Source organism: Pelobates fuscus, chromosome 3 (genome assembly GCF_036172605.1).
Source record: "Pelobates fuscus isolate aPelFus1 chromosome 3, aPelFus1.pri, whole genome shotgun sequence".
Classification (NCBI taxonomy): domain Eukaryota; kingdom Metazoa; phylum Chordata; class Amphibia; order Anura; family Pelobatidae; genus Pelobates; species Pelobates fuscus.
In genome coordinates, this window is record NC_086319.1 from 262,326,718 (window position 1) to 262,344,170 (window position 17,453).

At 44.0% G+C, this 17,453-nt stretch overlaps 1 protein-coding gene across 6 annotated transcripts in view; it reads left to right on the forward strand.

The window, feature by feature from the left end:
* ANK1 (ankyrin 1) overlaps window positions 1–2,351 on the forward strand; it is a 201,535-nt gene extending 199,184 nt beyond the window's left edge. For all 6 annotated transcript variants that reach the window (XM_063448445.1, XM_063448446.1, XM_063448447.1 and 3 more), the window contains one exon: window positions 1,012–2,351. Coding sequence is in view for 1 of the 6 variants with exons in the window: in XM_063448447.1 (XP_063304517.1) it covers window positions 1,012–1,038 (27 nt within the window). In the remaining 5 variants the exon portion in view is untranslated. The remainder of the gene's footprint in view (window positions 1–1,011) is intronic.
* Window positions 2,352–17,453: the final 15,102 nt, after the last annotated feature.

A 17,453-nucleotide genomic window follows, 5' to 3' on the forward strand; every position in this document is an offset into this window, starting at 1 on the left:
AATAATAAAAAAAAAGGCTAGCGGTTTGCTCAGGTTGTGAGCTTGTCAGTTGTTTAATTTTTCTTTAATTTTTGTTTATATGAACCTTTAATTATTCTTTAAATCTATTCCATGTAATTTCTTTAAAATAAAACAAAAACATTTTTCTAATAACGGAGTATACTTTGGAGTGTTAGTGCTGTCTATTTTGGATTTTCTGGAAACAGGAATGGTAGAGGTATATTTTAGAGCAGTGTTTCCCAAACCAGTCCTCAAGACCCACCAACAGTCCAGGTTTTATCTGTATTTCCATTGGAATAAAACATGGAAAATACATAAATCTTGCACTGTTGGTGGTGGGCCATGAGGACTGATTTAGGAACCGCTGTTTTAGAGACATGAAAACATGACTGGAGGAGGCAGTCTAGAGAAATGAAGACAGGTGTGGTGGAGGAATTCTAGAGACATGGTGACAGGACTGCAGGAGGCAGTCTAAAGACATAGAGACAGGTATGGTGGAGGTATTTGGAAAAAATAAAGATAGGATGACTGGAGGAGGCATTCTAGAGACATGGAGATAGGTTTGGTGGAGGTATTCTAGCCACAGGGCAGACATTTGGTACTAAACACAGAAACAAAATGAGGATAGAAGAGGAAGCACATGATTGATTATTATTTGGTTGTGGCTTTATAAATCAGCACTGCTAAGCAAATGTCCTTGGTAATTAGTATTATACATATTGAGTAGTGTACATTTGTGCAGATTGCTATTAACCTGAGTGAATTTATATTGATCAGAATGTATCTGTATTGATTGTGATTGCCATGTATCTGTATTGATTATGTGTTTGTATTAGTCTGTCTGCTTGTATAATGGGATAATAATGCTTGCAATAAATAATGGTCTTTTATCTCTCTCCCTCCTCACCCTTTCTATGTCTCTTCCCCCACCTTCTTCTCTCCCCGTGATATTATTTCTACCCCATCTTGTCCTTTATTTCTCTCTCCGTCCCCTTTCTTTTTCCCTTCTAGAACTTCACCTCAAGTACAAGCTACTGAAGCTGACCCATCTGCCATTTACTGCACCTCACGAATAATGAATCAGTACAAAATTTAACTCCTTCTCGCTCATCTATAAGCAAACACTCCCAAGTCAAACAGAGGGGCCCTCCCCCTCCAAAGTCCGAAGCAGATGCTCGCCCCCTGTATGCTCATGGCATGAAGACTTGCACCCTGCATGTTACCAAGTAATGTGCATGTGATGACATTTGGGAAGAGAAGAGAGTGGCCCCCCTTCCTGCTCCGTCCTTTACTGCGTCCATATTTTTATCCCCTGCTAGGGGGGGCATTTAGAAAAATTAACTGGAAAAATGGGTGTCACTTCACCTTTTCCTGTCCCAACCCATCCCAGCTGCAGAAAGCTTTGTGTCTCAGTTACTACTGTGTATAAAAGTACTGAGTATGTCTATACACTCTCCAGCAGCATGGAAGGGGGGATTTCCTCCAATCATTTTACTATCTGTCCATCGACAAACAGCAATAGGAGTAACCCTTTGCCTGGATAGATCTATGTTATCCTAAAGGCCACAGGGCACAGCACAATGTCGACAGGGCAGACCTGGCAAGGGTTCTGCATGTTGCAGTTAATTTCTGTTACGTTTCCTTCAAAGCGAAAGGGCTACATGTTAGAGATACTCAGTATCATTATGCAGTGAAGCGTTTTCACTCGTAGAGGGCTAAACAAGTGTATGTAGATACTCAGTACCATTATACATTGCGGCATGTTCTTTTTTCAGGTGGTTAGGCATTTATAGAGGCACATTGCACCATTATACAGTGCAGCATGCTTATTATCAAGCTACTGGTAGTGCATACAGATACACTGCATTATTATACAGTGCAGTAAGTTTATTATGGGGGATGGAAGTGTATAGAGATACTCAGCATCCTTATACAGACCAGCATGTTTATTAGCAGTGGCTGGGAGAGTATACAGATACTCAAATCATCATACAGTGCAGCATGGTCATTATCAGGGGCTGAAAGTGTATAGAGATACTCAATATCCATATACAGTGCAGAATGTTCATAAAAAGGGGTAGGGGGGGACGGGCAAGAAATTGCCCCCCCCGACTCAGGAATGTGGTTCCAGCTTTAGGGGGGGAGGGGAAGGATTCTATATATTAAGAGATTTAGCCTACCCCCCTCCCCACTACAGTTACCCCAGACCTCCAGTCCCACTCTGGAGAGAGAAAGCACTCACCCTCACGACCTCTCCAATGCTCTTTTTAGATGCAATTTCTGATATGCATAAGAAGCTGATTGTACAATAAATGCTCATATGGGAATAAATACTATGCAATATAATCTAAGCTTGAGTCTTTCTATCTGCATTTTTGGAATCTATGTTCAAAACAACCAGTAGGTGGTGATGTTACACAAGTGGTACATAATGTTTGTAAAATATGATTTTATAGTTTTGCCGGTAAAAATGCACGTAACACATACAAATGTAATATGACAGTGAAAGGTGACCACCTATTTGTGAATCACTGGGCAAAGGTAATTTTAACCCCTCCCCCCCCCCCCCCCCCAGTCCCCATCAACACAAATACATGATTACCCACATACCTAACTATTATTATTATACTTTATTTATGAAGTGCCAAAAAATGTGGCAGTGCTGTATATATGTACATATGGAACAAGTTAAAAAAAAAAAGGTACAATACACCGAAGGCAACACAAAATTTTAAGGGACACTCCAGACACCTAAAACATTTTAGTTTGCTGAAGTGCATGCGCATTAGGTCTCCCCCACCGCCGGTCGCGCCCCGGTCCCCCGCCGGGACAGCGGCGCTGGATACAGGTAAGTCACTGAAGGGTTTTTAACCCCTTCAGTAACATGGGATGATGGGAAGGAGAGGGGACCTGCAGTGCCAAGAAAACGGATTGCTTTCCTGGCACTGGAGAGAGTCCCTTTAAGCTGAGAGTAGGACATAGGTTTGAGGAAAGACTAACTTGGAGAGACCATAGACTAGTCACAATAGCCTGGGAGACCATAGGCTGTTCCAAAGAAGTCATTTTTTTTTTTTTTTTTTTTTTTTAAATTCTTTATTTTTCACGTGCAAAAAAAATGACAAACAAGCTTGAGACGCCACGATAGCTGAATCAAGCACATTATAAACAATCAGCGTAGGACAGATACATGGCTATATATAGACAGCACATTTTATATTTAAGTATGAATAACAACGTAGGTATTCACTAGCTTAGGTCGTGAAGTAAAAGTTTGATTAGCGTGAGACTAGCGTGTAAACCATTCTTGCAACCGTTTCGCTTCAGATCTAGGTGTCTCTGCGGGACCTGACATCCCCTATGCGTGATGTGTGTGGTCTAACTGTGGCTTGCATTTGTGGAGTGCATGCGTGGAGCCGTTATCCTGTGGCTAGTGGCACGAAGGGAGATTAAGTAATCCCCGGTTACCCTGGGGAGGGGGGGGGGGAGAGTGAAAGTCAAGCTCTCTTGGTGGCCTTGCGTATGTCGGGTAATTGTGTAGCCGTGGGTATAACTGCTGCGGCAGGACTGCTGGTGGCACCTTGTCTTCAGGCTTTGAAAATTATGTATGTCCTGTGCTAATAGAAAGATGTCAGAAATAAGATAGCAAAACAGTTGTAGCCAAAATACAAGAAAATAAACTAATAATTCAGGCATCAACATTAATAACAAGGACATCAGTACAGAGCTCTGACAAGTCGGGTTAATAATGGGGGAGGGGGCAATAAGGCTAGAATTGTAACTTGTATCAGGAGGTTAGGGTCATTGGGTGAGCAAAGAGGTGAGTATTAAATATCTTTATAGGTGGTTCATCTAGGTATAGCAACAGTACATGTAAAAGAACTGTAGGTCCCCAATGTGGGTACTATGGAGACAGAACGGAGGGCACAGTGTGCTTCTTGCTCGGTGGGTCGCTCAGCCAATGCCCATAGAAGGATAGTCCCGTTTCTCGCTGACCGCTCTGATGGGGGTTGTCTCACGAACTCCGGCCTCCCGGTTAGTAGGCCCAGGCGTCTCCAGGCTCACCTCCCAGCTCTCTGTACATGCTTTGAGTCATGTCTCCTCAGATGTGTACCGCGGACGGTATGTAGCTCCAGCACTAGGCAGAGTGGATCTCTGTGTCGTGGCATAGGTTTCGGCTGCGACTGTAGAAGGCAGAAATAGGCTATGTTGGTCCCACGTTCTTGGGCTAGTCGAGGTGCTTGCTCGAGGGATTCGCTTGCGGGGGCGAGTGCCAGCATCCGAGCAGTCCGGCTTCCCCGCCCGCCTAGATGAGCGTTGGTATCTGTGTTGCCGGGTAGCAGCTCTTGGGGCTCGAGGCAGGGGCCCACAGTGGCGGCGCCGGGTTACGGGTCGGATCCAGGATGCCACCGTTCTCTCCGCTTGGTAATATGTCAGTCCCTGGTTGTGAAGTAGCATCCTAAAGCTCCCACAGAGCCGGTCAAAGGCCTCCAGCCCGGCGCTTGCGTCTTTGGACTTGGGCCTTTGCTGGGCCGCCATCTTGGTCGAGTCCGTCACCTGCCTAGATCTGCCGCTCCCGCGGGGACCGGGATATCCCCCACCGGTCCAAAGGGGGGGGGATGGGTGCTGGTGTCGCCCTTCGGGAGCCCCAGGGCCGGGGGGGGCGTCTGACTCACCCCGGTTCCAGCTCCACTAGGTCGCACATGGCTTCCTGCGCCCCTGGTCTCGACGGACTTCGGAGTTACATGATTCGGTTCCGTGGTGCCTCCCCAGCATGGGTAGTGCACCCTCGTGAGCCTCGTGGCTCGTAGCCGCCGCTTTTACCCCAAGTTTTGTCCGCCATGCAGGAGCTCATATCGCCCACGTCTGCTTCGTTTGGCGGTTAAGCTCCGCCCCCCAAAGAAGTCATTTTTAAGGGATATTTTAAAAGAAGGATCACAAGTAAAACTGAAATCAGTTGGTTTAGATGACAAATCGTGTTCTTGGATAGAACACTGGCTTAAAGATAAGAGTAAAGAAAGTTGTAAATGGAAAATTTTCAAACTGGACAAAAGTGGTAAGAGGGATGCGTCAGAGTTCTGTCCTGAGTCCACTTCTCTTTAACCGGTTTATAATGATCTACAAGTAGGCATTGCAAGTCTTAAAACAAAACATAAAGCAAACAAAAAAAAAAAGTGTGTGCTGCTACCCCAAATAAGAGAGAAGATTTGTTAATCAGAACTAATGAAAAAAATGTATACATAAATTATCACAAAAACAGCAGGAAACAAATGATTCACTCTACCATGGCAGTAGATGTGCTCAAAGTTCTCGGTGCCACAATGTTCCTCCAATTCTGAAACTTCCAACAAAATAGCGGTACCACACTCAAAAGAACTTAATGGGGAAAAAAAAATATCTGGAGAACAAGTATTCATGTACTGCAGTTTTATAACAATATCCTAGCAAGGCATGGTCACCATAATAAGCAGCAGTTATAAGAAGTGTAGGTAACACATTTCTGCACTGGGTAATAAAAAAAGAGAGGGCGGGGAGAACAAAAATACCAAAGCTAAATGAAACTGGGAACTGAACATGTTACACGTCGCTACTCTCAACGTCAAGTAGCGATGTGAAAGTTTCATTTAGTTATTTAGTATTTGGGGGTTTTGTTCTCCAACATCTCATTTCTGAACAAACAGAATATTCAAGGATATAATGGATCCATAAAAATGTATACACCCGTCAGCAAAGAAAAACCTGTATAAATATTTTAATACTAAATTCATCTAAACACCAAGAGATGAATAAAAGTTACCTTTAACCTGTTCAATTACTATAGGTGCTCAAAGTGGTAGCAATTAGCGTACAGACACTTATTAGTAAGTAGAACTGCTGCTCAGGCAACTTTGCCTGAAGTTTCCAGTGGGATTGCTGCACATACCGTTTCAATTTGTTCCTGAAGAGCTGAGGCAGAGCCAGAATAACGTAGGGGCTGATGGTGCTGAAGCTCCAGACCCATGCCCATTGAATAGGCTCATTGATATATTTTTTTTGAACTACTCTTCACATGCTCTAGCTTTGTGCAGAAGGAATTAAGTATGGAAACTTAAGAGGGATGTATGGGAACAAAACTTGTGTGGACTGGCTGACAATGAAATTAGTGCAGGTAAAGCTGACTATGCTCACTGTGCAAATTCTCTAGCTGCTTCAGTTTCTCTAACACTGTTGCATGTTCCTTTTCTTATACACTCACTACATCCACCTTTTGCATACCAGGAGTTTATATCTGCTAGTAAGAAGGTAAGGAGAAGAGTGGACAAGTCAGTGCTCAGGGAGAGTCCACAGAATGTGTAGCGCGAGCAAATAATTAGACACATTTGCTTCAAGTTCAGGGCGCTGTCTGCATAATACGTCCTTAGTTGGCCAGGCTGCATGATTGGTAGGGAGCCTGAAATTCATTCATGCCAGGCTGACCTTCCAATTCTTTGGACAGACATGCCACTTTTCTGCACATGTCCACCCCTTTGCATGGTTACAAAGCCTGCGTCAGTGGCCCAACTTTTTACCCCACCCATCAACCTCCTGCTTCACTGGACACTGCTGTTATGGGGGTATGGATTTGAGAGATGAAAGTGAGAGATTAGCATAGGGTATGTGTTTTCTGACAGCTGCATCCTGTGAGTTTCCCTCCAGCACCACCTCCATCATATACCTTGGGAGTAATGGATGTTTAGTGTTTTCTGTCAATAAAATTCTGCAATTAGGGCCAATGGGCTCTTAATGCAGCCCTGTGCGGAGGGCAGACTCTAAAACACTACTGAATGATGTCTATGCCTGAGTTCTCCATAGTGGGGTCTCTACACAACTGATGATAACTTGTTTAAAAAAAACATCCAAGGTTTAGGGTAAATTGGTGTCCAAAAGTGCTGTATGGTAGTGGTCACTAAGAGGTTAAACCGTGGCTCTTCTGGGACCCAAAGCCTGACCCCTTTACTGTCCACAAGATAACGTGGAATGTTTCAATTCTGTTTTAGTTATATAAGTCAATACCATATCTCCCAAGTGTCCATACTTACATGGGACAGTTCCTATTTTGGACCCAAGTCCCTCATGTCTATCCTAATATCCCTCTTTTCTAGGATCTCCATGCAGTTGGTGTGTCTGGGGTATGACAGAGCTCAACAGCAATAATACTCACAGTTCTGTGTATTTAAACTACAATAAATGTGTTTCGAAATTAGTCTGTGTAAATGAGATATATTGTTCTTGCTCTCAATTAATTCTTATTTACTTAAATTATCATTAAAGGGAAACTCCAGTGCCAGGAAAACGATCTGTTTTCCTGGCACTGGAGGGTCCCTCTCCCTCCCACCCACCAATCCCCAGTTACTGAAGGGGTGAAAACCCCTTCAGTCACTTACCTGAGGCAGCTGTCCCTCGCCGCTGTCTCCTCCTCCGCGCTGCTCCTCCTACTGGCTCCGTCGGCCGGCAGGCGAGACTGATCCCGCCCACCGGCCGAGGAGACCTTATGCGCATGCGCGGCAATTCCACGCATGCGCATTAGGTCTCCCCATAGGAAAGCATTGAAAACGAATTTCAATGCTTTCCTATGGGGATTTGAGCGTCGCTGGAGGTCCTCACACAGCGTGAGGACGTCCAGCGACGCTCTAGCACAGGTTTCCTGTGCTATGGACCAGGAAGAGACCTCTAGTGGCTGTCTAGTAGACAGCCACTAGAGGTGGAGTTAACCCTGCAAGGTAATTATTGCAGTTTATAAAAAAACTGCAATAATTACACTTACAGGGTTAGGAGTAGTGGGAGTTGGCACCCAGACCACTCCAATGAGCAGAAGTGGTCTGGGTGCCTACAGTGTCCCTTTAAGTTATCTTAGATTTTTTTGTAAGACCCCCATCTCTGGCCACACTCCCTTTTTACACCCCTAAAATGAGTGTATCGCTTTGTCCATTTGAAATTAAAAGACCACTTTAGGCACCCAGACCACTTCAGCTCAATGAAGTGGTCTGGGTGCCAGGTCCAGCTAGGGTTAACCCTGCCTGCTATAAACATGTCAGTTTCAGAGAATGACAATGCACCATCTCATGTTGCAAAGAATACCTCTGCATCAATGGCTGCTATGGGGATAAAAGGAGAGAAAGGCATGGTGTGGCCTCCATCCTCCCCTGACCTCAATCCTATTGAGAACCTTTGGAGCATCCTCAAGCAAAAGATCTGTGAGGGTGGGAGGCAGTTTACATCCAAACAGCAGCTCTGGGAGGCTATTCTGACATCTTGCAAACAAATTCAAGCAGAAACTGTTCAAAAACTCACAAGTTCAATGGATGCAAGACTTGTGAAGCTGCTATCAAAAAATGGGTCCTATATTAAAATGTAACGTAACCTGTTAAAATGTTGTTATAAGTTTGATTGAAAAGGCTTTTGATTTCAGTAAATATGCTGCAAACACAACAAATGACAATTTTCAGTTCTGTACAACCTATAAAGTGTTTTGAAACTTACTGTGCGTAATAATTCTGAAAAGTGCATTGTAAGTTTTTTATGTTTAAAAAAAATGCTGTTATCATTAGGGGGTTTGTTCAATAAAATGTGAATTGTACTCTTAATAGTTGAGAACATGAGAATTATGCTGACTGTTCTTTACATCAATTATTTAGGTAAATGAGAAAAATATAATTTGCATAATAATTTGGAACAGGGTGTAAAAATAATCCACGGGGTCCCTCAGTCGTGCACCACGAGTGGAGACCACTAAACTAAACGGGGGACCTAGTGCCCCCCATTGGCCCCCCATCAATGAGCGGCGGGTGGGGGCCCTCAGATACAATGGGGGGGCCTACCTAGTAAAAAATAGGGGGGACACACCTATTGTCACCCCCCCTGGCCCCCACCTATGAGCGGCGGATGGAGGCCCTAGTGAAAATAGGAGGGGGAGGGCCCTATTGTCCCCCCTCTCGCCCCCACCCATGAGCGGCAGGTGGTGGCCCAAAATGACAATGGGGGGGACCTACTGCATTCAGCCCTCCAGCCCCCACCCATAGGCAGCAGGTGGGGGCCCAAAATTACAATAGAAGGGGATAAAAAAAAAATCATACTTACTATTACGATTGCCTCCGGTCTAGCAGGAGGTTGGATCGTTTGGATGTCCTGGTTCCCGAACACGGAGAGTCGAACGGAGCAGTAATCGACAGAGACCTGCAAGTGTAGAATCTCCCACTAGCTATAACTCAGCTAGGATACCCTTTCCCCACAAAACGAGTCGAGGCTGCGATTTGAGGGTCAAAATAAGAACTGGCTTTACTGACACAGGACAGCGTTATTTATGCAAACGTTCCCAGTCCAGGGACAGCCCCCTCTGGACCGGGTGGCATGTCGGGACAAAACATACAATCAACCAATTACAATACACTGTATCTTTTGAAATAAGTCCCCTCCCTCCTTGGGGATAATGAATCCAACGGCTAGTGTGTCTCGATTATCCCCAAGGGCCCAAAATCCCACGTGGAATATCCATACGGGAAAACTGTAGAAAATATATAATTACAACATTTTACCAGGAATCCTTCACATCCTACCTATCGTTATATAGCTCAGGTCTGAGTGCATCATCCGGGTGAATAGCGCTCAGACCTCACGAATAACATAGTCAGTCTCTTGGATACAAAGTCTTTTGTGTGTTCTTTGTCCCGAACACGAGGTGGCGGCCATGTTTTTAGCGGTGACAATAGGCAGCGGTACCTCGGCATGATCTTATGGAACTCTCCCCGGCTAGGGTAATGTCACGTCTAAACATTTGTTATGAAGGAACACAACTGCAGATTTCTTATAGTTTGAATATTTATTATCAAAAGTAAAAGGTATTGACTTTAAGTCCAATTACAGGTACTGTAGCTTTAATTAATAAACGATAACTGAAGTCCACAATTACAGGCACTGTAGCTTTAAGTAGTAAACGATAACTGAAGTCCACAATTACAGGCACTGTAGCTTTAAGTAGTAAACGATAACGGAAGTCCACAATTACAGGCACTGTAGCTTTAAGTAGTAAACGATAACTGAAGTCCACAATTACAGGCACCGTAGCTTTAAGTAGTAAACGATAACTGAAGTCCACAATTACAGGCACTGCAGCTTTAAGTAGTAAATGGTAGTAATTAGCAGACACTGAATCAGAAAGAGTCTCTTAGTAGTATTAATGAATTAGGTGATAAGAAGTTACAATAGCTGTTCCATAGACTTTAACTGAAGCGATACAGATGCAGCTAACTGAGATGAAGTATGAGTTGAAGTTAGCTGTAACGGTTTTGTTTTATCGAAGGACTTTGAAGACAGGAAATAACAGCTTTGAAATGCAACGCTTATCACAGAGGTTTTACTTAGCTTCCGGCACATAGAACACTGGTTCCCGAGATCTCCTCAGAGGCGGCTATCCTGGAAGGAGAGAGTTCAGCTTTAGTCGTGGAAGAGGAGAGGTGAAGGGAACTTGAAGTCTTCTAGTCCGGTCCGGTAACAGAGGGCTTTCACAACGATGTTGTAGCCGGTTCGTGAGTACGGAACGTAGTTCAATAATCCAGCGTCGATCAGCTGGTGCGGTCGGATTAAATAGGGAGACCGTGTCATAAAGGGGTGTGGCTAAGCTCCGTGGAACCAGGAAGTAAGAGGATACCATAGTTAAGGCATGACAGGTAATATACCAATCCCCGCTCTCTGTCTTGGTGTTATCACTGTTCGAATGGGGACCGCCATGAAGGGGCACTTAATCTGTGGTGAAGTGGCGGCACACGCCAAGAACTGGGGGGTCCGTCAATCGTTTGCCGAACCTCGGTATGAATCCATTCGTGAGTTTTGTATTTCCAGTGTGACAACAGCTCTTTGTAAAGTATCCAGCATAACGTTAGTTGTAGCAGTGTTATAAACAGTAACAGTGTAACACTTACCATTAGATGTCTTCTTTTTTCTCAAACCTTATTTTTTCAGCCCCAGAAAATGCCAAATAAAAATCCATAATTGCCGCCGAACTTGTAAAACAAACACCAGAGCGCAAAAATAAAAAAAACACTGAAAGGGGGCGGGGCCGGACCGCCATGCTGACCGGTCGCATGCAGGAGAGGCTCCGGAGAAACCGGGCCTCTTAAGCTACATACTGCGGAATTTCGTACACTAAACGAGACTACAAGACACCCATGGCTGTGGGAGCGGCTGCAGACCCCGAGATCGGGAGTTCTGGTCACCTGAAGGTAGCACGGAGCTTCAAGGCCTGTGGCCTACCAGGGAGGGGAGCGTGGTGGACGGCCGCTGCTGCGTCTCCCTCCCCTGCTGCTACAGACGGACAGCAAGAGTTGCTTGCCGGCCCTGTTTCCCCCCCCCCTTTGGACCGGGGGGTCATCCCGGTCCCCACTGGGGAGTGCCTGAGACGGGCGGGGGCTGAGGCGCATGGAACCCTCGAATTGTCTCACAAAATGGCGGCGGCTGACAGCTCAACAGTATCTGCTCCTGCACCACGGAGCCCCTTTGAACTGCGCTTACATCATCTGCCCAGCCGGAGGGCTTCAAGCAAAAGAAAACCGCAGAATAATCGCCGCGGTCTGGGAGAGTGAGAGACCCCCAGCCCGCAATGGTTGTACCTAGGTGGGGCAGAGTGCAGAAGGCGCAAAATGCAATTGTGCCGCAGCATGTACCAGCCAAACGGACCTACACAACTACAAGTGCTACACCCCCAGGACCATCAAGCATGACAAGGGGAGACCTACCACACACAGACGAGCGCCTGTGAAGCTGAACAGCCATGGTGATGGATCAGTGTCCGAGGGAAAGGAGTCATACATGCCAGCATAGAGACTCTCACAACACCACAGGACACTGACTAAATAAGAGAAGCTGTTTCACAACATCAGCTACCTAAGAGACAGCAGCTACCTATTTACCTCTTGCCACCCAAAGAGCGATCTAACAGTCACCGTAGCCATACTATTATATTACTATGTCTAATGTTTATACCTTATAATACAGGAATGCACCCAGCCCCGGTGGCCGCCCACCTACCCATTTTGCAGTGGAAATACTGAAGTCCAACCGTGTAATAATCTTGAAAGCCCACACTTACTTATTTCAGTTAAAATTTATATTCACTGTCATAAGCTTGTAGATCCCATCGTCCCATTGAATTGGATATAACAACTCGCCTGCCTGCGCACCTGTAAATTGCACTACGTTAGTTTCTGTAGGAGTGCACAGAGCATGTAACCTGAAGCGATTACGCTATCATTGCCCTATGACTAGATTGATGAGCCAGCTTTTAGTTCAGACGCATACTTAGCAATAGTTCATGTTAATGATGTCTTGGCAAGGCATTAGAGTGTCTGTAATTCTTTGTCTAGCACTGTAATCTATGCACTAACATACTTGTCTTATTTAACGGGATACTTTTGCATGAAAAATAACAACAACAAAAAATGTGCTGCTTTTCACTGCATGCCATGACAACTTGATGTTCAAAATCCGCCTGCAGTCGCTGTTGTGGCACTGCAAGAATTCATGTAATCTGTTTTCATATGCACAAATAAAAAGAAAGAATTATAAAAAAAAAAAAACACAAAAAAAAAATCACGACGCAAAAAATAATAATCCATCTTCACCCAGCGAGGACACCGCACAGACTGAGCTCCGCAGGGCAGGCAAAGGCTTAAAAAGCCTTTCCATGCCCTGCAATTTGACACTTGAGCCTTGCCTGATCGGTTACTTGCAAGGCTCAAACAAGACTTAAAGGGACACTATGAGGTTGTTCAGGTGAGAACTATAGCTCCCGGCAGCCTTTCTCATGTAAACACTGTATTTTCTGAGAAAATACAGTGTTTACATTGAAAGCTAGGAACACCTCCAGTTGCAGTCACTCAGAGTGAACCAGAGGAACTTCGGAGTTGATGGAGGCATAATATGCCTCCATCCACTCAGATCTGCTGTCAGCAGAGCACAGGACAGCACTGTGCACAGCATCCTGTGATTCAGTGTCTCCTCCCTCTGCATGCAGACACTGAACTTTCCTCATAGAGATTCATTGATTCAATTCATCTCTATGAGGAGATGCTGATTGGCCAGGGCTGTGTTTGAATCATGCTGGCCCTGCTCCTGATCTGCCTCTTTGTCAGTCTCAGCCAATCCTATGGGGAAGCACTGTGATTGGATCAGGCTTCCACATGACAGCAGACTGCTTGTTTTTCTGAGTCTAACAGCATGCAGATTTACAGCTTCAGGCTTGAACAGTAAGATTTTTACTATTTGTAACGGAGCTCCGTGTACTCCGACCGAGTACCCTCCGTTGATGGACGCTTCCTAGCTTGCGCCGAGGACCACAAGCACCGCACTGGACACCACAGCCACCGCAGACTCCACAACCGCCGTAGCTTAACTGGAGCCTCGCCGTCTTCTGTCCACCCTGGATTGGCCTCTGTCCTCCAGGACCGTGTGGGGAAGACCTCTCCTCCAGGAGAGCGTATCCGGAACAAGCTCTTAAAAGAGGTAAGTGATTAAAGCTCAGGGGAATATGCAGAGCATAGCAATCCCCAGTGTGATATAGCAGTTCCCTCCAATAACGAGACAAGGCTACGTATTGAGGGTCAGAAGAGGTCTGAGGTGCTGGCACACCCAGCCTGGTTTTTATTGCAGTTGTTACAAATACAGGTCCGCCCCCAGGGAGGTATAAAATAACCACTCACACATCAGTTACATCCCACATATTCCCTCCCCTTATCCTGAGAGGAAACTCAATTATACATACAGTTAAAACATACTTTCTACCCAACTTTCATAACTCTTAAACCATACATCACATTCACATAAAAATACATATCCACAATCAATCCATTCAGGGGAACAGCATATCAAAAAGTGGCATGAATCAGACCAGGTGTTCAAAAATTAGTAAAGTATCTTTTAAAACCCCTGCCAGCATGGCTTTCCGGCTCAGACCGGTTTTACAGAGCCCTCTCTCCTGGAGACAATGGAGAAGTAATTAAATTACCTCCCAGGACAGAGACATACTCCATTGAGCACATGGGGACACAAAGACAGTAAAACATTTTAAAATACATAAAGTCACCTTTTACACATAACACACAGACATTTCACATATCCCCAGATAGCTGGGATCTGAGCGCACAAAACTACCGAATAGCGCGCAGATCCTATTCGCACAGTTCAATTGCCATGGAGCTAAAGTCTTTCCCATAGTCTTTCATTATATGAATAGGCTCCATGGCATAGCTATCTGGGGTATCACCGCTCACACAGGGCAAGTACCGAATGACCCCACTGTATTTAAAGGGCCAGAATGAGTGACATGCACTCTGTTAGGGCCGAATACTGTTTTTAAGGGGCCCAATCTCCCAGGGCCATAGTCATGAGGAAGGAGGCTGGCAAACAGGCTTCTCCACAATCCAGGGAAGCAGGGCAATTTATAATTTAAAGGGGCAGTTACAAATAGCAATTTGTAACACTATATTTATGGAGGCATGAGGGGCCCAGGGGGGCTAGATGGTGGGAAACCTATATAAGCCTTTCCCCGCTCTGCGGAGCTCAGTCAGCGCAGTGCCCTTTGCCCACGAATGGACAAACGGTTTTCATTCTGTTAGGACCAAATTCGGTAGTTTCGCCGGCAGCAGGAGGAAGGTGAGAAGTGTGGGAAAATGACTTTGGCCACAGGAAATGTAGCGGACTTTGATCCTCCCCTGGGATATAACTGGTCAAGCATAGGAAAAATACATAAAACACAATAGTCCCTACTTTGTCTTATGTGTTAAAGAAAACTAGAGCAGACAGGAAGAAATGAAGAACAGATCCTGAGAGAGGGAGAGAAGAGAAAGTGATTGGGGAAAGGTAAGTTCGGCATGACAGTGCCGCTTTAATGCATGCAAGTTTTCATAATCTACTAAACAGTGATTTTTATTTATTTTGTATTTGAACAGTGGAGTGTTCCTTCATAGGGATTCTATAGTGTTATGAATACAAATCTGTATGCTTACACTATAGTGCCCTCTGGTGCCCTTCCCCCTCGCAGCTCCCCCCTACGACAGGGTTAAAAAAAAACTTTAGTCACTCAATTCCAGTGCCGATGTCCCTCAGCACTGGGACACATTTCGCATAATCAGACATCATCCGACAGGGGGTCCTAATGCGCGTGCAAGGAGAGTGCTGTTAGCGTTTTCACTGACACTAGATGTCATCATACAGAGCATGAGGATGTCCAGCAAACTACTGCTGTTTCACGGAATTTAACTCAGTGAAAAGACGCTGGCCATCCTTACGCTTTACATGAGGAATACACCATTTTCTAAATCTCCATAGAAAAGCATTGATTTAACCCATTCAGGACAGAGTCAATAGTACACGTTCTGATCAAAACAAAATGTAATCTAAAACTAGAATTTGCGCTATATGTCTGTTCAACCGTAATTCACCTCTTTCATATAAAGTTCACCAACACTTATTATATATCATTTTGTTCAGGAGAAACAGGGCTTTAATTTCTCATGAACTATTCATATATGAAACATAACTTATTATGAATAAAATGAAAAAAACTGTGAGCATTAAGATATTTTAAAAAAATTGTAGTTCCGCCTGACATTTTAGCTGTAAATGTCTTAATACTGTTCGCTTTTACTGCAATAAAATGCACAAATTTGTATTCAGCAATGTCTCACGAGTACAGCAGTACCCCCCATTAACAGATTTTACTGTGTTTTGGAACGTTACAGGGTCAAATATAGCACATTCCATTTTTCATATTAAAATTTGCCAGATTAGTAATGTTACCTTTGAGACCATGTGGTAGCCCAGGAATGAGATTTACCCCCATGATGGCATACCATTTGCAAAAGTAGACAACCCAAGGTATTGCAAGAGGGGTATGTCCAGTCTTTTTTAGTAGCCACTTAGTCACAAACACTGGCCAAAGTTAGTGTTCATATTTGTTTTTGTGTGAAAAAAGCAAAAAACAAATATTTGGCCAGTGTTTGTAACTAAGTGGCTACTAAAAACGACTGGACATACCCCATTTGCAATACCTTGGGTTGTCTACTTTTGCAAATGGTATGCCATCATGGGGGTAATTCTCATTCCTGTGCTACCATATGGTCTCAAAGGCAACATTTTAATATGAAAAATGGAATTTGACTCTCTAACTTTCCTAAACACCAAAAAACCTGCACATGGGGGATACTGTTATACTTGGGAGACTTCACTGAACACAAACATAAGTGTTTCAAAACAGTAAAACATATTACAACAATATCGTCAGTAAAAGTGCCGTTCGTGTGTGAAAAATGCAAAAAAATTAACTTTTACTGAAGATATCATTGTTGTAATGCAATGTATCATTTTGAAACACTAATATTTGTGTTCAGCGAAGTCTCCCGATAAAACAGTACCCCCCATGTACAGGTTTTATGGTGTCTTGGAAAGTTACAGTGTTAAATATAGTGCTTACAAATTAAATTCTCTGCACTTTCTGCCTGAGTTGTCAGGCATGTCAATCAATTTTTTATTAATTAAATGACATGATTATGTTAAAAGATTAATACTTAAATATACACGTATAATTTTAATATATATACATATATATGTATTTAAATTCTACGTGTATACTTATATAATCATTTATGTAATCATATATATTTATCTATATATATATATATATTTGCGTTTATTCGTATTTTATATATAGATAGATATATATAGAATGTCATTCTAAGTGTATTTTGTTACCAATATATATATTAATAACAAAATACAGTTAGAATGAAATTACATATGTATAAATAATTCATTAAATTTTTTTACAAATATTTTATTTCTTTATTATTGTAATTATATGTATATATATATATATATATATAAATATATTTAATTTATTTCAACATGTGTATTAATATTTTTTTTTTTTTACTTTCCCACCAGCAGGGGGGCTGTCTGACAGCACAGACAGTCCCCCTGCTGGCAGATCCACAGCCAGCTATAGGGGGCCATGTGATCAATCTTTGAGAGCGATCACATGGCCCCCGAGGCCTGATTTGCCGGGAGGGCTCCCTGGGCTGTCAGGCAGTCCTCCCAAAGAGGATCCCAGTGAAGGTAAGTACCGCGGAGCTCCTGGGGTAGAAAGCCGTTACGGCGTTCTATGCCCCCGCAACGGCTTTAAAGCCCATTATAATGGGGATGGCATAGAACGCCATAACGGTGTTAAGGGATTAATGCTTTTCAATGGAGAAGGCCTAATGTGGGTGCAGCACTCGCCGCGCATGCGCATTAAGTTTCCCGTTGTGATTATGTCCGAGGGGGCAGAAACGAAGCCAGTGCCAAGAAACCCTGGGCTGGAATAAGGTGAATGCTTTAAAAAATATTTAACCCTTTGAGTGCCGTTGGATGGGGGGGGAGCGGAGGGAAACTTAGTGTTAAGAATAAAGCTT